This window comes from Saimiri boliviensis, chromosome 5, assembly GCF_048565385.1.
Source record: "Saimiri boliviensis isolate mSaiBol1 chromosome 5, mSaiBol1.pri, whole genome shotgun sequence".
Classification (NCBI taxonomy): domain Eukaryota; kingdom Metazoa; phylum Chordata; class Mammalia; order Primates; family Cebidae; genus Saimiri; species Saimiri boliviensis.
Window position 1 is genome coordinate 2,444,320 of NC_133453.1, and position 23,726 is coordinate 2,468,045.

Here is a 23,726-nt window from a genome sequence, read left to right on the forward strand (position 1 = left end):
TGTGGGGGGTGGGTCTTTGGGCACTCACAGAGGTGAAGCCGGTCTGTGTGTGTGTGTGTGTGTGTGTGTGTGTGTGTGTGCCCGCATGTGGGAGCCCAGCCTGAAGAACGGCCCTGGCAGCCTTGGCAAGGGACAGAGATCACCTGTGTGTGTCTTTGTGTGGTGGTGTTGCACTTGTGGCAACAACTTTTGTGAATGGAAGTGCATGGCTGAGGCGTTGCATTTCTTAAAGGCAGGAGTGAGGAGGAGGGCCTGAGGATGGAGGGTGGGGTGAGCAGGTGGGCCCTTCCAGTCCTGGCCTGAGCTCCTCTCCTCTGGGGCGCAAACTGCCTGCCTGCTGCCTCGGCCAGCGGGTTCTGTTCTGGTTCTGCAGAGGAGAGTCCTGGGGCCCACTGTTCAGGAGTTCCTGAGACAGAGACTCTTAGGGGGGTCCCCATCAGGTTCCTGTGGGTTCCTACTTCACCCTGCTGCCGTCATTGCAACAGGCCCCCAGCAGCCTGGAGCCTTGGGGGTGTCTCTGGGTGAGTAGCAACCCCTGCCCGGCCCCGGTCCGCTTTGCAGTTCTGTGGGCCCAGCTGCCTGTCTGCTGGCTGCTCGACGTTTGTGAGATGTGGAAATCTCTGTCGGGTGCTGCCCCGCCCGTCTGTGGGCTCTTCGCTTTTTTGGGTCCGTGCCTGTGCTGTCACTTGATTCCGATTTAACGAGACAGTGGAGTGAGGCAGGGCCGGACGCACAGGCCTAGACCTTCATCTAGATGCAAAAGCCTTGGGGAACCGCATGGAAAGGCCCCGGGCCACGCCGAGGCCAGAGGCTCCATCCCGCTCGTGCAGCCATGCCTGAGCCGGGTGCCCTGTGCTCTTGCCGCGCGCGCGTGTGTGTTTGTATGTGTTTGAGGTTATATGAGTGTATTTGTGAGTGTGAATGTGTTTGAGCATGAGTGCGTGTGAGTGCGTTTGTGAACGAGTATGAACATGTTAAGCTATGAGCATGAGTGCATGTTTGCGTGAGTGTGATCAAGTGTGTTTAAGGTTATGAGTGAATGAGTGCATGCGTCTGTGTGTTTGTTAGTATATAAGTGTGAGTGCATGGGCGTGAGATGCAGGTGTGATTGTTTTTGAGGTTGTGTATAAGTGCATGCTTGCCTTTGTATTAGTGGATGAGTGTTAGTGCATGGGCATGAATGCGTGTTTGGGTTTGTGATTGTGAGTTTGTGGGTATGTGTGAGAGTGTGTGAGTTTGATTTCGTGTGAGTGCGTGTTTTGAGTGTCCCTGTGAGTTTGTGGTTATGTGTGTGATTGAGTGTGAGTTTGAGGTCGTGTGTGTGTGAGTGTGTTTGTCATTGTGAGTTTGTGGGTATGTGAGAGTGTGTGAGTTTGAGATCATGTGTAAGTGCGTGTTTGAGTGTGTCTGTGATTGTGAGTTTGTGGGTGAGTGTGAGAGTGAGTTTGAGGTCATGTGTGAGTGCGTGTTTGTGATTGTGAGTTTGTGGGTATGTGAGAGTGAGTGTGAGTTTGAGGTCATGTTTGAGTGCGTGTTTGAGTGTGTCTGTCTTTGAGTGTGGGCATGTGAGAGTGAGTGTGAGTTTGAGGTCATGTGTGAGTGTGTGTTTGAGTTTGTCACTGAGTTTGAGGTCATGTGTGAGTGCATGTTTGAGTGTGTTTGTCATTGTGAGTTTGTGGGTATGAGTGTGTGATTGAGTATGAGTTGGAGGTCGTGTGAGTGAGTGTGTCATTGTGAGTTTGTGGGTATGAGAGAGTGTGATTGAGTGTGAGTTGGAGGTCATGTGTGAGTGAGTGCGTTTGTGTGTGTCACTGTGAGTTCGTGTTGGACCCCTGGCGGGGACTGGCCTAAGTGCAGGGGCCATGGTGTGGTGCAGACCAGAGCAGGTGTCTGTACATACAAGGTGGCCTGAGGCCCAGGGTTCCTGCCTGGAAGAGGGTGGAACTCCGTCCTGGGTGATTCCCTGGCCCAGCTGGGGCCTGCCCTGGGGCTGCCGGGAGCTGAGGAGTGACTGCCTCTGGGGGCACTGGGCTGTGGGAAGCCTGTGGTGTCGACAGCAGCTGTGCTTCCCTTTACTGGTGGCTCTAAAGGGCAGAGGATTGGAGCGATTGCCCAGAAGGGCAGCTGCTATCGTCGACTGTCTGACTGGGAGATGAAGGGCATGTTGATCCTTCACCTTTGTGACTTATCTCGCTGTCTGTAATTCATCCTAGGAACATTCTTTAATCATAATAATTTTACAAAGACCCAGCATGATGCAGGGATTAGCTGTGAAGGGAGGATTTGAAGCCCAAGTCTAACAGGTACTCAGCTAGCTCCTCTACTCGGCCTCCAGGTGCTGAAAGGCTGCAGGCACACCAGCCTTTGCACCAGGCTCCTGGCCAGCACTGGAGTCCTGCTCTCCTGGATGCTGCTGTGCAGGATCGGCTCTTCACTGTCTGTTGCCATTGATCATACAGTGCATGACCTCTTGAGAAGCAGCAGACACACTTCCCAGACCCCAGGGCAGGTGAGGCAGGTGGCAGGAGGCCTGGACTCACGTGGGAGCTGCGGGGAGTCCAGAGTGCCCATGCTCACTGGCTTTGGTCTGTCTCCGGGCAAATCCAGTTTTACGAGTCTGCTAAGTGGCGGTCTTTTAAAATTGAGTCTTGGATGGTGTGTCACTTGTCTCTGGGCTGTGAGGCCCATACCTGCTCTTACCCTACCCTTTAGCGGGAGCGCCCCAGCCCTGTGTTCAGTGGGGGGAGTTGGCGCATTCTGGAGCCGTGGGGCGCCTCCCTCGGTGCAGCGTTTTCCGCCTCCAGCGCTGCGCCCTGACGGTCACGGGCGGCCTGTGGTGCGGCGTTGCGTGGTTGTCTTTGCATTTTTCAACTCTGTTTTGTCCCCGCAGTGCCCCTTGGGAAAGGTTGGGATGCTGCCCTTGCTGACATGCCAGTTCCGGGGACGCAGGGCAGACGGCGTGCTCTCCTGCACAGGCCCCGTGCTTCTGGGCGTGCTTTGCTCTGTGTCATGAAGTGTGTAGCCAGCCACGCTGCAATGGTCTGTTCTTTAAGAGGAAGAACAGAAGTGGAGATGACAGGATGTGGCAGTCCTGTGCTTCGCCGCCGGGGAGGAATGGGAAGTTCCCATCAGGGCAGAACGCCACTTCCAGGACGAGCCTTCGGGCGCCATCTGTGCCACTTCCTTTCTCGCACCCTACACCGTCCTCTCCTTTAAGCTCTTAATTTCCGTTGTTTTCTGTGAAGGGTGGCTTGGATTCTGTGCATCCTGCCTGAGAGCTGGTGGCCCAGGCCCGCTGAGGTGCCGTGGGCCGTGCCACACAGTAGCAGCCTGGCTTCCTAGGTGCCACGTCGAACGCATCATGTCTTCATGAGTTCATAAGTACTCGTGCCTGGCTACCCCGTGTACGCTGAAATGCAGGGCTTGACGCGTTTCTCGATTATCTGCAGCAGTTTTAATTTATTTTTAAATAGAAGTAGCTTTGCTTTTTACATTAAAATAAAAATTTGTTTTGTAAACAGTTGCAACAATAAGTAGATTTAAAAGCAGGAGTTTAAAGGATGCCTGAGTTTCACTCATGCCTGGGACCCCGGGTTGGGTTAGCAGTGGGACTAGCTTGCAGACGGCGCAGCCCACGTGGCTGCCTCTGGGGAGCCCTGTGGCTCCTGGGCCGCCGGCTCACCGGGCAGTCTGTGTGCTGCCACCGGCAGGTGTAAGCGCCGAGCAGAGACACGCTCTTGGCCCAGGCATCCATTTATTGGGACCCAGAGCTCAGAACTGTGGGCAGTTCTGACCCAGATAGATGAAAGGGGACCGTCCCAGACGTTGTGTCCTGCTGTCTTCCTTCCCACCTGTTGGCATCTGTCCAAGTCTTCCCTCTTTTCTTGGAGACTGTCACCAGAAAAGGCCTGTCTGTGTGCTATCAGAGAGGATTCCTGCCCCCTGGCGAGCCCATCCACTGCCTGTGTATGCAGGTCCCTTGTCACCTTCCAGCAGCTCCCCTGGGTCGCCAGGGGAGTGATGTGCAGCCCGTGGGGTTGGCATTCACTTCTCCCCAGGTGAGGGCTCTCTGACGTCTGTGAGTAACCGGAGCAGCGGGTGCCGGGACTGTCTGCGGACTCCCATCTGCAGGGTGGCCTCAGCTGCCGATGCCGACGTTCATGGTTTTGAGTAGAGTTGGGGAGGAGCCTGGGCTGCCATCTAGGACCAAAGCACATTTACTCCTTTGATCCCAAAGAACTCGGCACTTAGAAGGGTCCACTCCAGCGGTGATAAGCACCTCATCTTCGGAACAGCGAGGGCTGCCTGCCCAGGGCTCCCACCTCACCTGGGCATGAGAGGACGAGGGGAGGATGGTCCTGGTCACGGAGGAGTGTCTGTGTCTGGAGGGAACAGCCTGTGGCCCTCTCCTCAGGACAGGGACCCTTCCCTTGGAACCCCCCCGTCGCCGGGTGATCCCCCAGTGGAGAAGGAAGTGGGCGGGCAGCTGGGGCAGGTCAGTTTCCAGTTTTTCTTTGCTTGGCATCGGTTAATTTTGAGTTTGTTTCAAGAAGCTGTTCTGTTGCCTTGTTGAGGCCCTCCATGTGAAGAAGGTGAAGGGCAGCAGTGCCAGCTGTGCCAGGTGGTGCTGCGCTTCCACCGGTGCAGTCCCGGGTCTTATTCGCCCCCTTCGCCAGTCCCTCAGTTCCTCACAGCCAAGCTCCCGTGTCTCTGTGGGCCTCACGTCCCTTGCTTCTGACATTCAGGGCCCTCCTGTGTCTCCAAAGGAAGAGGGCTGGGACACACCTGCAGAGCCGCGGTTCTCAGACTCAGGAGCCTGTCACACTGCTGCAAGTTAGCGTGGGCTCCGAAGAGCTTTTGCTTCAATGACTTAGATGCGCAGGCTGACTGTCCTTCTGAAATGCTTGGGACCAGAAGTGTTGAGGCTTTCAGATTTTTTGGATTCTGAAGTTCTTACATATACATAGTGAGATATCTTGGGGATGAGGTGTGAGTCTAAACATGAAATTTATTTACTTATTTTTTTGAGGCGGAGTCTCATTCTGTTGCCCAGGCTGGAGTGCAGTGGCGTGATCTCAGCTCACTGCAACCTCCACCTCCCAGGTTCAAGTGATTCTCCTGCCTTAGCCTCCCTCCTGAGTATCTGGAATTACAGATACATACCACCACGCCCAGCTAATTTTTGTATTTTTAGTAGAGACGGTTTCACCAAGTTGGCCAAGCTGACCTCAGGTGATCCACCTGCCTGAGCTTCCCAAAGGGCTGGGGTACCAGGTGTGAGCCACCATGCCCAGCCTAAACATGAAGTTTATTTATTTTTCATGTTCACCTTATACACATAATTGTATACAGTGTTTTTAATTGTATACAGTGTTTTTAATAATATTGTGCATGAAACAGTTTTGACTGACCTGTCACATGAAGTCCGGTATGGAATTTTCTACTTGCGGCTTCATGTTGATGCTCAGAAAATTTCAGATGTTGGAGCATTTTGGTTTTTGGATTTTTCGGTTCGGGATGTTCAACCTGTATTGGTATTTACTGTATTAGAAACTAACATACATCTAAAAAATGTTCTTAATCGTTCAAAGCAAAGTAAACCTATTACATGTAAAATAGGTAGGAAACGTTTTTAATGAAGGATAACTGTTTGGTAGAACACAAGGTGTCATGAGAGGAGGCATTCTTTTCCCCGTGTCCACAGTCTCTGGAAGGTCTGGCTTCACAATGACAGTATTTCTGCTTCCCACGTGGCCCTGCACTCTGCCCATTGTCACGTGGCCTCTGGAAACTCCACTATACTCCCGTGAGAGAAGGGCGCAGGACATTTTTGTATTTTGAACAAAGCTTTGACTTCACACACCTGTTGTAAAGGTCTCAGGGACCCTCCGAGACCCCAGATCGCATTCTGAGGACCACTGTTTTAGAAACGGGTATCTGTGTGGCTGGGGCCTGGAGAGGGTCACTCACCTGGCTGATGGAGTCTTGTCAGAGGGCTGTTTTCTATCCCAGGTGCCTGCCAGCGGTGGCGGCCTTCAGGCACGTTGCTGGTGAGGCTGTGTGTGCTCGGGTTAGTGATGGTTGTGGTGGAAGAAATCTTTCCTTACTAGGTCTGGTACTTACATAAGGTTCTGGGGCTGTTTGTCACCTGCCCCGGGGATGCCCTGTGTAAGGCAGGGGTAAGTTAGGCTTCCCTTAGTGGGGTTGCAGCCATCTGCCAGGACCCCGCTGGCCTTTCGCTTTCTCTGGGGGGGGTTCATGGTGGTTTGATGTAAAATGATCTCTTGAGCCCAGTGTTTTTCACCGTAAGTTAAATCCCTGAGCCTCCTGTTTGTCTGTCTGAATCTTTTTCTCCGAAATTCTTTTATTTCACAGGGAACAGAAACAAATCTTGTTTTATCTGGATGGCTTCTCCCTCTGGGCCTTTCATCTGCAGAGTTTATTTTACCAATAAGTTTGTGCATACTAGAGCTCACAGGCCAGAATGTGGATCTTCACCCCCTCTTCTGCTCAGGCAGACTGGCAGTAAACACACCTGGGCATCGGCAAAAGGGCCTCAGCGCTGACGTCTGTTTTCCTCCATGGAGAAAGTTCAGTGCTGACGTCTTTTTCCTCTATGGAGAAAGCTGATGCTCTGTAGCTGCTGATGGATGATTATTCCTGTGTGTTCGTCTATGTGTCTGTGTCTGCCAGCACAACACACATGACCGTGATGACCCTGATGGCCCTGGACTGTGAATGCATGTTTGTGCATGTCCCCCGGTGCCACCCACATGACCCTGACTACCCTGGACTGTGCATGTGTGTCTGCATGTTCTGTGCCACATGCATGACCCTGATGACCCATGACAGACATCTGTGTTTCTGTGCATGTCCCCTGGTGCCACACACATAACCCTGATGGCCCTGTACTGTGCATGCATGTCTGTGCATGTCCCCTGGTGCCACACACATGACCCTGACGACCCTGGACTGTGCATATGTGTCTGTGCGTGTTCTCCAGTGCCACACACATGACCCTGATGACCTGGATTGTGCATACGTGTCTATGTGTGTTCTCCAGTGCCACACGCATGACCCTCATGGCCCATGGCAGGCATCTGCATGTCTGTGCATGTCCCCTGGTGCCACACACATGACCCTGAAGACCCTGGACTGTCCATGTGTATCTATGCCTGTCACCCAGTGCCTCATGCATGACCCTCATGACCCTGGACTGTGCATACGTGTCTGTGCATGTCCCCTGGTGCCACACGCATGGCTCCGAAGACCTGGGCTTGCTGGCTTCCACAGCTCTTCCCCTTTTTCCTCTTGGTGTCTGATCTTCTGAACGTTCTAGGTGGGGTGGCGGAATGAGAGCCTCAGATGGAACGGTGGCCTCTGCTGAGCAGAGCGTATTTTGACCTTGTTCAGCATAAGCCTGTGGATTGTGTGAAATGCTTCCCTATTTTATTCCTGTTACAACACAGCAAAATGGAATTTTATTATTTTCAAGTGTAGAATCCATTATGAAACTAAAGTATAAATCTGTCCCAACAAATTATGGGGGAAAAATATTTGAAGCCTTGCATTGTTTAGCCATGTATCATAAAATGACACTCTTATGAAACACGGCAGCCAGACCTTACACTCCACATTGCACTGTGGAAAGCAGTGCTTATTAAAGTCACTGTATAGATGGGTCAGAAACATCAACCAGCAACAGTCTGCTTTTTAAAGCTTAAAAATTATTTCAATTTTAATTACAGTACATTCAGATTAAAGTCATTTAATTATGTATTTAAGTTAAAAATGATTCCATAATACATTTTGTCTGTGACAAACCTGACTTGGTACCTCTGGGAGTTCGCTGTTTTTTCTCAGTTTGGAATCTACACCTGTGTTTGCGGCCTCGTAGATTCTGAATAAATTCTTTTCTGTTTCTGTGAGGTTTCTTTTAAGAGGAGTAGTGTGGCAACTATTTCCCCTGCACATGCTGACAGTAAGAAAATGGTGGCAAGAACTGTAACTTACTCCCTCACTGGCCAGAAAGTCCAGGCGAGGGCCAGTCAGATGGGTCTTATTATATGGATCTTTGTTGGTGCAAGATGGCTTTGAGTCATTGATCTGCACCCTCCCCAACTTGTTATTGAATTGCAAAATACATGAGAAAATCCGCAAGCCAGGAGGAGTATGCGGAGGCTGACTTTGTACGGGCAGATACTCTGACTTTTCTTCCCGTGGACCCGGGAGCAGGCATCCCCGCACCCCACCGCTGGCTTGTTCCTCCCTCAGCGGCCATCCCCCACCACTGCCAGGGGAACCTGTCTGGACGTCTCCACCACAGATGAGTGTTACCTGTTTTCACATTTATACACATGGAGCCGTCTGGCTGTGTGTGTCTGCCTTTTCTCAACGTTACTTTTGTGTGATGTATGTACGTCACTGCATGTAGGTACAGTTTATCATTGCTATGTGGTGTTCTGTGGTACGATGATATCACAACCCATTCATTTGTGCAAGGGTTGACACATTCGGGAGGTTTCTAGTTTTTGACTGTTATGGATAATAATGCTGTCTCTTTGTAGATGTCTTTCTGTTGGGTGGATACCTAGGGACAGCATTGCTGGGGCACGGCACTGTGTGTGTTTGGCTCTAGTGCCTCCCACCAAGGGGTTTCCCATGGGACATGTGTCATTCACTCTCTCATAGGCCCGTGTGCGAGCGTGCTCCGTCCACATCCTTACCAAACGTGGTATCTTTTCATTTACAGAGTTCAGCCATTTTGGTGGATATGTAGTGTCCCGTGGTGGCTTTAATTTGCATTTCCCTGTGGCCACAGATGCTAAGCACCTATTTATGTGTTGATTGACCACTTGGAATTCTGTCTTGTAAAGTACCTGTTGATATGTTTCACTTATTTTTCATTCAGGCTGTCTGCCTTTTCCTTAGTGATCTGTAAGAATTACGTTTGTATTCTGGGAATCCACCGTTTGCTGGGTATGTGCGTGGCAGGTTCTCTTCTGTTTTGTGGCTTGCTTCTTTCCTCTTCTGCATGTTTTCATAAACCAGCATTCATAATTTTAGTGCAGTGCCATTTGTCATTTTCTTCCCTTTGTGGTCATACCTTTTTCACAACTGTCTGTCTGCCCACCTGAAGAAGTTTTTTGTTGTCATCTTTTAGACCAGGCCTTGTTGCTTACCGAAGGTCTGTGCTCCAGCTCATACTAATTTCCAGCATGGCGGGCTGTGTGGACTGTGGTTCACTTGGCATAAAAGAGCAAGCAACACAAGCCCAGCGTATTGAAAAGACCCTGCTTGCCCTGTGGATGTGGGGTGGAATCTTCACTATACTCCAATGCCTCTGTTTGTGTTGGTCTCATTCTAGCACGTTCTCCTTGGTTGACTTGCCGAATCTTACATTTGAATTCCATGGGTTTAGAAGAAGTCGTGATACTTGGTCGTGTGAGTCCCCCAAGCTTGTGTTTTCTTCCCGGTCACTATTTCAGGTTCTTTGTGCTTCCATTTGAAATGTAAAATTTTCAGTTTTCAAATAAATTCTGCTGGGATGTTGATTGCAATTGCATTGACTGCTGATTAATTTGCCAAACATTGACATCTGAATCACATTGGGTTTTCCAGTCCATGCACATAGTATATCCTCCATGTGTGATATCTCTCATTTCACTTATATGTTATAGTTTTGTATGTAAAATTCTTACACATCTCTTGATAGATTCAGTCCTGGACATTTGCCTCTGTTGTATGCTGTTAGGAATGTGATCTTGTTTTCAAAGCTGACTTTGCATTTGTTTATTGGGGCTATATGGAAATACAACAGCTTTGGATTTTGGTACTCATTGACCTTATACCCAGCGGTCTTGTAAAATTCACTTAGCTATTTTAATAGTTATTGAGATTGCTTTGAGTTTTCTGTGAATAGTCATGTTTTCCTTTCTAATCTTTATGCTTTTCTTTTCTTTTCTTGCCTTATCGGCCTGGCTAGGATCTCTGCTGGGGTGCTGAGTGGGAGTGGCGAGATTGGACTTCCTGGCCTCACCTCTGTTTGGAGAAGGGTCTCTGTTGCCCCAGCAGATGGTCCGTATTTGCCGCTCTGCTCCGGGCTCTGCAGGCTTCCCTCCTTCCTGCGGCTCTGCTTCTCTCTTTGGTCTCACTAGCACCTGCCGTTCCTCCACCAGCATGACAGGCTAAGGCTATCGTGGGTGCTTGGAGCCATCGTCACTGCCCACAGAATGGGGTGGGGTGGGGTCCGTGGTAAGGGACAAAACTGGCCCTCCATGCGCTGTCACATGTCTTTGTGGTAGCTTGGTAAGATTTTTTAGAAGAATGTTCTCCGATGGATTTATAGCCTCTAAGACTTTTGCTGTTTGGAAGGTTTATGGCTTATTCCATGAAATCAAGTCAACTAAAGTTTCAAAATTTCCAAGCTGCAGGAGGGAGGAACCATAGGTCACTTTAGATTCCAAGTGTTTGTTGAAGGAAATACTAACCCACACTTAAGCCTGAGTGATGCACTTCGTTTCCTTTATTCTGTGTGGAGCAGAAATGAAAATAAAGAGATGTCTTCATGTAAATATATGCCCAGTGTCAGCAACTGCCCACTTAGCAGAGTGACCATGCCTGTCTCGTAAATGAGAATCAGACTCTGTGGCTCACCCAAATGTGGACTTTGGGTGTATCTGGTAAGTCAGGGGAAAATACAGTCATAAAAGCCATTGTGTTTGCAAGTTGCAGTATATACCACATCTGCCTGTCATTCATGAGGATGCATTTTAGTTAGGGATGTGCAGTCTCTGTTTCACGTGTCCTTCAGAAACAAAGGGCTCTTGAGATCTTAGCCGCGTGTGCCTTCCGTGTGTTTTCTTAGAAGAGTGATCATCGCCGTCCTCTAGTCTGGTTGCTAAAGTGTCATTAGACACGTACCTCAAGATAAAAAGAACTAGGTCGTGCTTGAGTTGTATTAAATAAACCATTTAATTTCTAGTACATTTTTTGTTGTGAGTATCGCCTTGGGTTGTTGAGAGACACACCCCCTAAGGGGAAGGTGACGGAATTGGGGGAAGGAGGAGAGCCTGGGCCGGGCCTGGAAGGCAGCTTCCTGGCGGCTGTCATCCCGTGTCCAATAGAGAAGGCTTTGCTTTCCTTGTGGGCTTGAGCTAGCACTGCTTCCTTGAGGAGGGGTTTCATTGCGTTTTCAGCTGTGGAATTGTTTGTTCTTAACTCCTTGGGCAATTTTTCTTTTCTCTGCCCATGATCTTCATGAAGATTTGTGAAATTTTTCCAGATATTCTGAGGGCTCACAGCAGTTCCCTACGTCGTCTGTGACTGGATTTCTTACTGCAGCCTCTGCAGGCTCTGGGAGGCGTTGGGAGTCCTGGGGCTTAAAGTACCACAAACTTGTGAATTTCTGGAATTTTTTGACATAGATCCTTAAAACTTAACTATAGCCCCCAAAAGGCAGAAAATGGTTTCTTTTGCAATTTACTTTCAACCTCAGCCCCCTTTGAGGTAGTTTCTGAGGCAAATCCAGGAAGATCTTAAAAACTTTCCTTCCATTCACATTTTTGTTGTGTGCCTACTGTGTGCCTTATGCCAGGGATTCCGCAGGAGGTCACATTCCAGCCAGGGGCAGGCAGAGGGGCCGACAGATAACGAAAAATAAACAACTACTTAATGTCAAAATGGAATAAGATGCCAGAAAAAGAAAAGAGCTAGGAAGGGCCAGAAAGAAGAGTGGGCATCCGGGGGGTGAGGAGCAGCCCCTGGGAGGGGGGCATGAGGGTGTGGAGGAGGAGAGAGAGGTACTCACCTGCAGCCTCTAAGCCGTGCGGAGACTTCCACTTCTGAAACACCGTTGGCCCTGGAGCCTTTCTGTAGCACACAGGGGTGTGGATGAACCCTGACCCAGTACTTATGTGGGGAGAAGAGAATCAGGCTCAAGGTGATAAGGGACTGGTCCAGGGTGAGAGAGCCCGCTGTGGCAGTGCCAGGGCCAGGTGAAGCTCAGGTGTCCTGCTCCCTGTTCAGCACTTTCCCAAGCCAGGGTACGGGGGTGTGTCACGTCCTGTTTGCTCTCAGTGGAACTTGCAGCTGGCACGGGGCCAGGTGCTCATCAGAGAAGCCAGCACGTGGGCCCCAGCAGACGCAGCCGGAGCCAGAACAGCTTGGAGTCCTGTGGCAGGAAGATGGGGCGCCTGGGCAGACCCTCATGGCCCTGTCTGTGGCTGTCGGAGCATCATGGCTGCTGACTCAGTCTCCCCATCTTATGACGTGGGGGGTGGGGTCTCCAGATCCCCTTGCAGCTGTCTGTGGCATCTGTCTGCCTGGTCCTGTTTCCGCCTCTGGTAACGATATTTTAGTTTTCCTTCAAGGAACGACCCTCGTTCTCATGGGACTCACCTTGTGGGGCTGCCTGTCGGGGTGTCCTGGCCTCCCCAGTCAAGGGGTGTGGCTGGACAGAGAGTGTTCTGAAAGGACTCTCCGTGACTTCCTGCCTCTGGGTCCCTCCAGGTGCTTTGCCAGCCACCCCGTTCCCTCCCAGGAGCTTCCCCTGTTTGCCGAGATCATCCAGAGTCCATCTCTCTTGCTTGCAACCACGAGCTCCTGACAGGTGCACGCTGGGTCTGGCCTGCCTGCGCGTGGAACCTGAATCTCACTTCCTTTGGCTTAAGCACTCTTGTGTCCTTGGCCGTTTCCAGAAAGAAGGGTTCGTAGACTGTGGGCGTTGCCGTTCTGCCCAGCAGGGTCTGGAACTGGCTTCTTTGCCTCCTAACATCAGATCCACCGTTTGCAGACTGCCCTCAGTCTTCTGCCTCTCTAAATCCCAGCTCCCACCGGCTGTCTGCCAGGAGGCTGGGGGCCCTGCTGGCCTGGCTCTCAGTGAGCCTTCACCACAGGCACCAGGGAGCCATCATTTCTGACTGAAAAGGAGGCCCGGAGGCTGAGTGTGGGCCCGAGTGGAAGGGAATGTTCTCCAAGCCCTCCTTAGGAGGCTGAGCCCCCCACCCGCCAGTGCAGGGAAGGGGTCCTCACCCAAGCTCGGCCTGTCCAAGATCCTACCCCAGACCCTCTGTACTGCTCAGAAACCTTCCGGGGGCTTCTGCTTCTCTCACACACAGGACACGAGATTCCGAAAAGCCCCCTTGCTTATGATACAGATGGATTCTGGATACGTTGTGTCAAAAGGATTTCTCATTAGCTTGGCTGTGCATTGAAAAGTAAGAAAAAACTCATATAGTAAGTAATAGGGCTACACGGGCATCCCCATTGTCAACACTGTGCAGTTAACTTTTGGACGTTTCCGTGTAGGCGGAAGGAGGTACGGATGAAGCGTGAAGGCCTGGGTGCTGACCGAGGTTGAAGCTGGGTGCTGTGGGCCGCTACACAGTTCTCTTTACTTCGTATATGTTTCATGTTTTCATAATAGAAAAGCTTTTTTAAAAAGAGAAATTTATGTCAAAACTTGTAAAATCTTAAATTTAAATTGCAAATATCAATATGAACACTTCTTTTTAACTTAAAATATTTGTACATTTTACTCTTTACATATCCAAAAAATAAACAAACAATTAAAACCCACTAGTATGTGGGGGAATCCAAAATGAAATACATACTCTAACCAAGGAATTTGACTCTATTACAAACGCACTCACCGGCGTGACTTGGGAAGCCCGCTTCTTGCCTGGATGTGGAAGGGCTGAGAATGAGGACAACCGTCTGTAAATGTGGTCGTCTTGTGAATGTGTTTCTCACGTGTAGAGGTGAGCAGTTCTGAAAGTCCTTTATGTGTGTGTCAGAACTGAGCAAATGAGAGAAGATATTGTAGATAATAGGAACCAGGTTTCCCACTGTCAGTTAGCTAATAAAAACAAGGAAAGGGGGAGACTGAAGCACACCTTGTGATGTGGGGATCGAGTCTCGGTATAGACTCAAGATGGTTCAAGTGGAAGCTGGTGCGGAAACCCCGAGGTGTGAGTGAACCCCTACGCACGCTGCCTGCTAAGAGGGCCCTGTGCGCTCTGTCGCCCAGCAGCCGCGGGCACATTGAGCAGCATATCGGGGTGTCAAACACAGTCCTCCCGAAAAGGAACTAGGGCTCCTTGGAGAAGCCATTGATTCCGGGGCTGTGGCAGGGACATCTTGTAAAATCAGAAAGTCCGCAAATGCTCCAAAGAAGACGGGAGTGGGGGCTGGTCAGAAAAACGTAGGAGCTGGCCCGCGGGAGCTCCCGAGGGCTGGTGCATTAGCAGCACCGCGAATGGTGAGTGTATTGGACTAGTGACACAGAGGGCAAAGTAACTGTCTGTGAGTCCACGCTAACGGAAGTGGATTACTGAGCCACTGGAAACGTGGAGCCGTGAAAGCTCATCCTTGCAGTGGAATTGTAAGTAACAAATACAGAAAAAGGAGGCGATTTGGATGTCACTGGCAGGCAAGCATCGTGACAGTGAGCGTCACAGCCTGGCTCCCCTGATGAACCCAGGCCCACAAAGATGTGTGTTGATGTTGGGTTTCTCTCTTGAGTGAGCTTTGGCAGTTTGGGTTTCTCAAGGCACTTGTTTATTTCATCTAAGTTGTCAAATTTATTAGCGTAAAGTTATTCATAATATTACCCACTGTCCTTTTAATATTTCTGCACTCTATATAGTTAATTCCCACTCTCATTCTTTTTTTTTTTTTTTTTTTTTTTTTTTGAGACACAGTCTCACTCTGTCACCCAGGCTGGGGTGCAGTGGTGTGATCTCAGCTCACTGCAGCCTTGACCTCCTGGGCTCAAGTGATGCTCCCATCTCAGCCTCCTGAGTAGCTGGGACTACAGGCATGCACCACCACGCCTGGCTATGTTTTTTCATATTTGTTTAGAGACGGAGTTTCACCATGTTGCCCAGGCTGGTCTCGACCTCCTGAGCTCAAGCAGTCCCCTACCTTGGCCTCCCAAAGTGCTACGATTACAGGCGTGAGCCACCATGCCTGGGCCCCTCTCTCATTCTTGATGTTATTAATCACTGTCTTCTCTCTATGTATCTTTATCAGCTCGGCTAGAGGCGTATCAACTTCATAGTCTCAAAGAATCAGCTTTTAGTTTCATTGATTTTTCTGTTACATTGATTTCTTCTGTTGCTGTCTTTCTGCTTATTTTGAGTTTAATTTGTTCTTTTTCTGATTTTTTAAGGTGAAACCAAAGGTCATTCAATTGACGCCTTCTTTTCTAACACAGGCATTTGGTGCTTACATTTCTCTTGAATACTGCAGATTTTTATATGTTGTATTTCCATTTTCATTCATTTCATGATGTGTTATTTCGTTTGCAGATAGTTCGGATTTTCAGCTATCTTTCTGTTACTGATTTCTAACTGAATTTCAGTTTTGTCGGAAGATATACTTTTTTATGACTTGACTTGTGTCCTTTTAAATTTGAGACTGGTTTTATGGTCCAGAAGATGTTCAGTCTTGGTAAATGTCCTGTGCATGTGTGAAAAGAATGTGAATAATGTGTATTCAGCCGTTGTTTACGGAGGGTTCCATGAACGTCATTTTGGTCAGGTTGGGTGGTAGTGGTCAAGTCTTCCCTGTTCTTGCTTATTTTCTGTCTACTTGTTCTGACAGTTAGTAAGAGCAGGGTGTGGAAATTCCCAACTATAATTGTAGATTTGTCCGTTTCTTCTTATGCTTTTATTTTATATTTTATTATTATTTTACACCTCGTGATGTTGAAATCTGAGGTTTCAGTGTAGACTCATGACTGTTGAAATGTAATCTTGTATGGAAATACCGAGGTGTCAGTAAATACGTACCCTGCCTCCTTCACGTATGAAGCTCTGCTCTCAGGTGCACAAGTGTTTAGGACTGTCGTGTCCACTTGATCAACTGGCCCCTTTATCATTATGAAGTGGCCTTACTGTATTGCTGATAATATTCTTTCTTTATAATTTACTTTGATGTAAATGTAACCATTACAGCTTTCTTTTGATTAGTGTTTATATGATACACATTTGTTCATCTCTTAATCTATTTTTATATTTTAACTATAACTTAAGATAGATTCCTTGTAGGTAGCACATGGTTGGCTGTGTAAGGCTTGGGAAAGATTGATTGTGCATTATGAAACAATAGCCTCCTCTCCCCAAACCCTTCTTAGTCCTACCTCACAAGATTCCTCTTGACACTCCGGCAAAGTGGGGTCTTGCTTTTTCATCCAGTCTGACAACCCCTGCCCTTTAAATGGGGTGTTCAGATAGTTTGATATGGTCACTGATATAGTTAGGTTTAGTTATTGTTTGACTTAGATGCTTTAATTCTTCCTTTTACATTTCCATCAAACTCTTGTTACCTTTTTAAAAGGTACATTTCTGTGTTTTCTGGACTTTTCATTTTTTAGGGTGATAATATGTATATATTTTTAAAACAACTATGTAGTGTTTTTCTTAAGAGTTATTATTGATTTTTGTAATACCTTGGTGATGAAATAGCATAGTTTTGAATAGTCCACTCCACCTTTTTTTTTTTTTTTTTTTTAAGATAAGTCCTGGTGTTTTTAGTATATGGTTTTACAGGAACGTGAGGTTCTTCCAGAACATTTCTGTTTACTGAATCTGGAGTTGGGAGAATAATCTGTCTCTAGCCGTCAGTGCTGTGTTAGGTGAAACCCTGCTAGACACTGGACATTTGCCTAGGAATCGTGCTGCATGTCATCTTGCCAAAATTGTAGCTTTGAGATGCATAACTGACCAGTATTAAAGTGAGCACAGGACAGGGTAGGAGTGACACACATAGCCTCTTAGCCATCCTCAAGTCTGGATTAAAGCTATTCTGATTTGAAGGTAAATAAACAGAAATAAATCTCACCTTTGGACCTGTCCAAAAAAAGATATCCCAGAATGTGGGGAAGAGGAAATATCCTGAAATGCAGAAGAATATACCTCTGAAAATGAAATTAAATCAGGAAAAAATATTTTCAAAGGTTTTGGCTAAAAGAAAACCTGGATCAACAAGGAGAGGCAGAAGGTCTTGCATAAAGAGGGCCTAGGCCAAGTGAGAGGATGATGGGTTAGTGGTAAAGGGAGGTGGTTGAGAACAAAGAGTTCATGGCTTAGTTAAAATCTGTATTTGAAGCCATAAAGAATAAAATGGATATTGTGGAGAACAGCAGCAGTGAAGTGAAGAACATACTTGAGAGGCTGCCTGGGAATGCAGAATAAACAACAGATGTGTCACCGGTGAAAGAGGCCAGATCTGATGGGGAGACTCCAGCCAAGTAGCATAGGAATCTCTGAAGAAGCCAGAGCAAGTTTAACAAAAATAATAATCAATGACATAATTGAAGAGTATTTTCCTGAGCAGAAAGAAGACCTATATTTGTTGAAAGGGTCATGTTTTGAGCAAAAATCTCTTACTTATATGTCTTCTGACAATGTTTTTAAATTTTAAGCAAGAAATAAATGTTAGATTCCAGGCAGAAGAAAATGACAAGAACCACAACATCATGAGTTTTACCTGGAAAGGAACTATAGTTGAGCTGGACTTAAACTTCTCTACAGTGTTGAGGGGGGAACAACATTCAAAGAGTTTGAAGGGGGCATGTTTGTGATTGAAGATTTTTATACCCAGCCAAGATGTGTTTTTTGTGTGAAGGATACTGTCATCTGAGATTTGTGAGGATTTGCAAAATATGCCATCTACATTCCCTTCAAGAAAATCTCTCTTTCTGACCAAGGGATGAGTAAACATTCTGACCCTGAAGACAAATAACTCACTGTCATTTCTAAGGAGATAACCAGATACAGAACAACAGTCATGAAGATATTAATCAGAGTTGTAGATACAATGGACATAAAATTGGAAAGCATCTAGATAGCCAGCCTTGGGGGCAGGGTGATTCTTTACATGAAGCATTGGTTAGAGTTCTTTGGTTATAAGCAACTGGTAAATAAATAAATAAATAAATAAATAAATAAATTTCTAGATTAATGAAATTAAGAAAAGGAGTTTGTCACACTTTTAAAGAAAGAAATGAACACAGAAGCTTCTGAAAGCACTTGAACCAGGATTGGTCAGGGACTTTTCGGTGGTAGGAGTTCTGAGTCTTGTCACTGTTGGGTTCCTCTATGTACTGACCGATCCTTTGAAGAGGCAGGTCTTGGAAAGAACTTGACGAGCTCAGCTAGTGCCACGTATTGCTCTTTGGCCTGGCATTTCCCGGGAGGAGCAGGCTCATCAGAAGCTTCTGAAAGTGGGGGTGGGGCAGCTGTCTATCGCATATGGGGTGGGAAACAGCCCTTCAGAACTAAGCTTACCAGGTATTGTCAATGCCATTGGAAAATGCCTGGCTGTAACATCAGCACAAAGAACATGATAGACAACTGTATCTAGAGGTGCGTATGGGCAAAAGGCAAAGAGAAACAGCGGCAAGGAAGCATGTCAATGTTCCTGAGGGCGTGTCTCTGTGTGACGGCCTCATGGATGACTTTTTAAATACTTGCCTGTGATGAGCATGTCTTGCTTTTATAAGCAAAACCTGAAAAAGAAAACCTGAGGAAGTGGTAATTACGAAGACAGAAACATGAGGGGACTGTTTCAGATGTCGTGTTACGTGAGGAAAGCGGACTTTAGAATAAATTCTGTGATTACGCAGACATCGTGAATCCAGATGTGTGTAGATCGAGGCTGATGCAAGTGTGCCGTAATGACATTCTGTGGTGGGAGTGCGCTAAAAGTGATTTTTCTTTTAAAACATTTTATTTCATATTTATTTTATAAGCTAATATAACTTAGAATAAATTTACATTAGTTGGAAGATAATCTGCTTCTTCTCAAAAGCCAAATGTTGGGGAAACTTTGGGAAAGGGTAACGAAGGTGTTTCTAGATCAGAGATTTTGGACCAGGGGATGATATTGTCCTCCAGAGGACCTGTGGCAGTCCCTGGAGACATTTTTGGTTGTCATGACTTGGGGGATGCTACTGGCATCTGGTGTGTGGAGGCCCGGGGTCCTGGTAAATAGAATGTGTAGGACAGCCCCATACCCGAGCAACTGCATACCCAAACCCAAGTCCTGGTGGTACTGAGGCTGAGCAACCTGCCTCTCCAGAGATATTGTGATTTACCAGCAAAATCCCAACTGCTCGTATTTGTAGAAATGATTCCATATGAAGTGTTCTGTCAGTCCTTGGTCAGAACAAGAATAGAGAAGGAAGTTGATGGGGCGCGGTGACTCATACCTGTAATCTCAGCACTTTGGGAGGCTGAGGTGGGCAGATCACTTGAGGTCAGGAGTTCTAGACTGACCTGGCCAATATGGTGAAACCCCATCTCTACTAAAAATACAAAAATTAGCTGGGCCTGATGGCACGCACCTGTGACCCCAGCTACTTGGGAGGCTGAGGCAGGAGAATTCCTTGAACATAGGGTTGGGGGTTGGTGGAGGTTGCAGTGAGCCAAGATCATACCAGTGCACTCCAGCTTGGGCGACAGAGCAAGACTCTGTCTCAAAAAAAAAAAAAAAAAAAAAGGGAAGTTATTGTTTCTCTTGTTAGGTGCGGTTTTCCAAGTCAGAACTTCTGTGTTCTAACTCCAGTCTCCTTCTAACCTTGCAGGTTCACCTGCGGAAGCCAGTGGACACCTCTGCTCTCCTTGTGGGTTACCTGGCTCATGAGACCTTGCTGGCGAGGCTTGGCGCTTGAACGTCTGTGACCCCGCCCTCACCGTTCCGGTACTTGTATGTGGTGGTGGGAGTTTGGAGCTTGTTGGAGCTATCGTTTGCGTGGAAATTCTGAGCCATTTCGAATCACTTAAAGGAGTGGACGTTGCTAGCAATGAGCTCCCAAAGCCATCCAGGTAAGGCCCGGTCCTGTCTTCTCTGGGCACACAGCTGGGCGTTCTTTTCCCGAGGTAGAATTTCTTGTGACTACAGCTTGCTTACCGGAGTCGAGACTTGGTTTTCTTGATAGCGGTCACTGCTGGTTTTTGACAGCACGAAGTACAAACTGGATGGTTGGTTCTTTTTCTTGATGAAAGAAGAACAATAAAACCTGGGAGGCTTTGGAATCCAGTCTGCTGCCCTGCTTTGCAGGCCGACTTGAGTGGCACACAGGTTTCATTGATGCCAGGAGAAGAGAGCTGCTTTTGGCAAGGGTGACGATGAAAGGTCAGGTGTGATTTGGAGCGGTGCCTTCTGGCCCAGTGTCTGTTTTGTATAAAGGGTTGTGTGAGGGGTGGGAGTGCTCCTCCGACTGGGCGTCTGGGTCTGGGAGGAAGCACATATTCCCACTCAGATGGTGGCCGCGGTTGCTCCCGGGGTCCGAGTGCTTCTCTGAGGGGTTGCACTAAGCAGCTCAGTCTTCACGGCAGCCCCCGGTCATCTCAGGCCTGGAGAGAAGAAGTTACTTGCCTGAGGTCACAGAGCTGGCAGGTGGTGGACTCACAGGATGGGGAACCAAGCCTGTCCTGCTCTGAGCTTCAGAAGCATGTCATGGGTGCATCCACTGAGGATGCCACACTTTCGGTCCTTGGAAAGGCACCGAGCTGCCCCGTCATGAAACCCAGAGCCCTGGCACCGACCTGCCTGAGTGTTGGCCTCCTTGAGAGTCACTCGAACGCTGCCCAGCCTCCTGCCACTTCCAGCACACCATGGCCTTCAGGGGCACTTAGCTGTCAGCTTCTGTCTTGTGTCCACATGAGAGAGAAGGCGTTGGCCACTGGACAGATGCTTGGACAGGCATCTAAGGCTCTGTGAGCCCTGGCTCTGGGTCCAGGTCCTTAGAGCAGAGGCAGAGGCTGAGGGTCTGGCACTCCCTTTGAGATTGCCCGGAACGCTTACCTGCATCTTTCCCTGGGTGGAATCAGCTTTGTCTGAAAATTCCAGAGGGCAGGATTCCAGGTTTTTTTAGATACAAAAGTTTTATTGAGTTAAATTGTTTATGTATTGACTGATAGAAAGAAATAGTTTATGATCATTGATCATTAAGACGGAATTAAGCGCTGTGCATGGAACTGTCTGAGGAGACAGGGACTGGGCAGCTTTCTCCTCCTGCACCAGCTGCTGTGGGGTGAGAGTGTGGCTGCTTCCTGCGTGTAAACGTAGTGTAATGTGTGAGCGTTTTAACAGTCTGATCCCACATACAGGGCTCTATGCTTTCCGTTCTGTTTTAATGTATTAGAAGCATCAGTAGGCATGTAAATGTAACTCGTTCTTTTTGATACATTGCAAATGGATATTTATGTGGATGTAACAGTATTTATACCAATTCCAAATTGGCCTCAAACAATTATTGTACATATATTCCGTGTACTTCTATAAATATCGCTACTAGACAAATTCCGGGAAGTGGAAGCTGGGTCAGTGGGCCCATGCCCTTAAAACATCATTAGGTTTACTGTCAGACTGCTCCAGAAGCCTTGTTCCAACGGCGCTTCCTAATTCCAGTGTAAGGATGCATAGTTTGCATTTGTGCTGTACCAGCACTGGATAGGTTCAGTCTATTTCATTTTTGTCAGTGTGCTAGGCAAAAATTATTGTTTGCATTCACATGACTATTTAAATGGGGGTGCATGTTTTTGTGTGACTTGGTATATCCATAATCATTGTTTGTACATGCTATGCAGGCATTTGAAGAGAAAGTATGCTCTGATGATTCTTTTTTAGTCTAAAGAAGTCTATACGTATATATCAATATTGTATTTAAAGTTCTTGGCTTGGTGCAGTGGCTCACTTCTGAATCCCAGCACTTTGGGAGGCCGAGGCAGGCAGATCATGAGGTCAAGAGATCAAGACCGTCCTGGCCAGTATGGTGAAACCCCATTCTCTACTAAAAATACAAAAATTAGCTGGGTGTGGTGGCGTGTGCCTGTATTCCCAGCTACTCGGGAGGCTGAGGCAGGAGAATCACTTGAACCCGGGAGGCGGAGGTTGTGGTGAGCCGGGATCACGATACTGCACTCCAGCCTGGGCAACAGAGCGAGACTCCGTCTCAAAAAAAACGTCCTCTTATTGATAAGTATTTTATTTATATCTAGGAGGATATGTATGCTTTCTTTATATGTTATTTTATTTATATATTAACTCAATTGAGTTATTTAAATCAGTATGGCTTTACTTATTTTTTTCTGTCTGCTCACTTTCTTGGAAAATGAATTTTTCTACTGTAATTATAGTTTTGGAATATTCTTTTTGTATTAATAACCATTTTTTGCTTTATGTAGTTCAGTTTTTTTTTAATGCTTAAAAATTCATGACTGTTCTTTTGGTAGATCAGGTCTCTTATCAAAATACTGTATATTTCTCTTTGTTTAATGCTTCTTTGACCAAGAGCTTATTGTGTTTCACGAGGTATTTCTGCCGTTGGTTTCTTTGGCTAACAAATATTCCTCCATTCGCTCGTCTCTAACCTTTTCAGGCCGTGATCTTTGAGGCTCAGTGCTGGAAGCAGCAGGGCGCTGGGTTTGGCCTTTTCTGTGGGAATCTCAGCTGCTGCGGCTCCTTTTGATCGCCGGCCTGCCCGGCCTGTCCTGCCCCCGTGAGTTGGGTTGTGCTCGTCTCGTTGCCACCTGTGACCTCTCCATTCTGTGTCTCAGTGGGTCGGAGGCTGAAGACAGGCCGCGCTGGAGAGGGCAGAGCTGTGCCTCGGCCCAGCCCATTCTCTGCTCGCCGTCTTCGGGGATGGCGCAGTGGGGGTGATTTGCCTGGGGCCTGAGGTCTGCTGGCTGCCTCCTCTGCCCTGTCCACCGTCATCTCTCCCTGAGGTGTCTGCCTTTCCCCCCAGAAGACCCTTGGGCGGCAGGACCCCTTGTGCCCAGTATCCACGTGCCACCACATGCACACACTGGCCGGTGGCCCAGCAACCTCTGCCCCTGTCTCAGGCTGGGCACAAGGCTCACCCAGACCTGTGTCCTTGCTCCCGGGCAAGGCCTACTCCCACTCTGGCTCCCCAGCGGCTCCATCCCCAGGGAGCTCTGGTTTCGGGAAGTTTCTCTGAGTTTCTCATCAGTGGATGCACCTGCCTGTCCACTGCCAGGCATTGCTGGAAATGCTTTCACAGTCTTATCTTTCAACATTTTAGTGGGTTTGGGGAGGAAGAGAAATCGTTAATACTCAAGGATTCAGTCTGCTCTCTTGAGCGGGAGATTTCTAGGTGTGTTGGAGCACAGCCATGGAACCACCGTCTCTTTTCCTTGAGCTAAGAAGCCGGGTCCTGGGCTGCCTGGCCATCATCGGGCAACGCAGTGCCCGGGCCCTGCCTGGCCGCACCTCCCCTCCCTCCATGCGTCCCTCATGCTGTCCTCCGCTGGCTGGCCCTGCCCTTTACCCTGCCCACCCAACTCACCTATGCCTACCTGGCTCACCCTGCCTGTCCACCCGTGTGGGGCTCTGCTCCTGTGTGGCCTGGTGTGGATGCCTGTGATGCCACGTTACTTCCCGGGCAGGCTGGGCTGCGGAGTCCAGCTGCCCGGGGGCCCCCTCTCACAGTTGCAGAGTGACTCGGCTTTGCCCTGCTGAAGGGCCCCGTGGATGAATGCGATGAATGCGACGCGTACAATTCCCTCTCCCTCTGGGGTGTGAAAGTCCTCTGCTTTCGCCTCCGCTGCTGGGTGAGCTCCGTGTTACGGTTTTATTGCCATTCCCGCTGAACTTTGCCAGAGCCAGGCCCTGGTTCTCTGACGTCAAAGCTGCTGAACTGTTGGGATTTTATTGCTCTAAATAACGATTTCTAATGATGTGAGCGGCCTGAGGAA

The 23,726-nt window shown here is 48.3% G+C and overlaps 1 protein-coding gene across 6 annotated transcripts in view; it reads left to right on the forward strand.

The window, feature by feature from the left end:
- The window catches only part of HDAC4 (histone deacetylase 4), a 340,829-nt gene that overhangs the window by 26,759 nt on the left and 290,344 nt on the right, over positions 1-23,726 (forward strand). For all 6 annotated transcript variants that reach the window (XM_039469908.2, XM_039469911.2, XM_039469907.2 and 3 more), the window contains exon 2: positions 19,592-19,832. In XM_039469908.2, coding sequence (XP_039325842.1) covers positions 19,811-19,832 — 22 coding nt within the window. In that variant the 5' untranslated portion in view covers positions 19,592-19,810. The remainder of the gene's footprint in view (positions 1-19,591; positions 19,833-23,726) is intronic.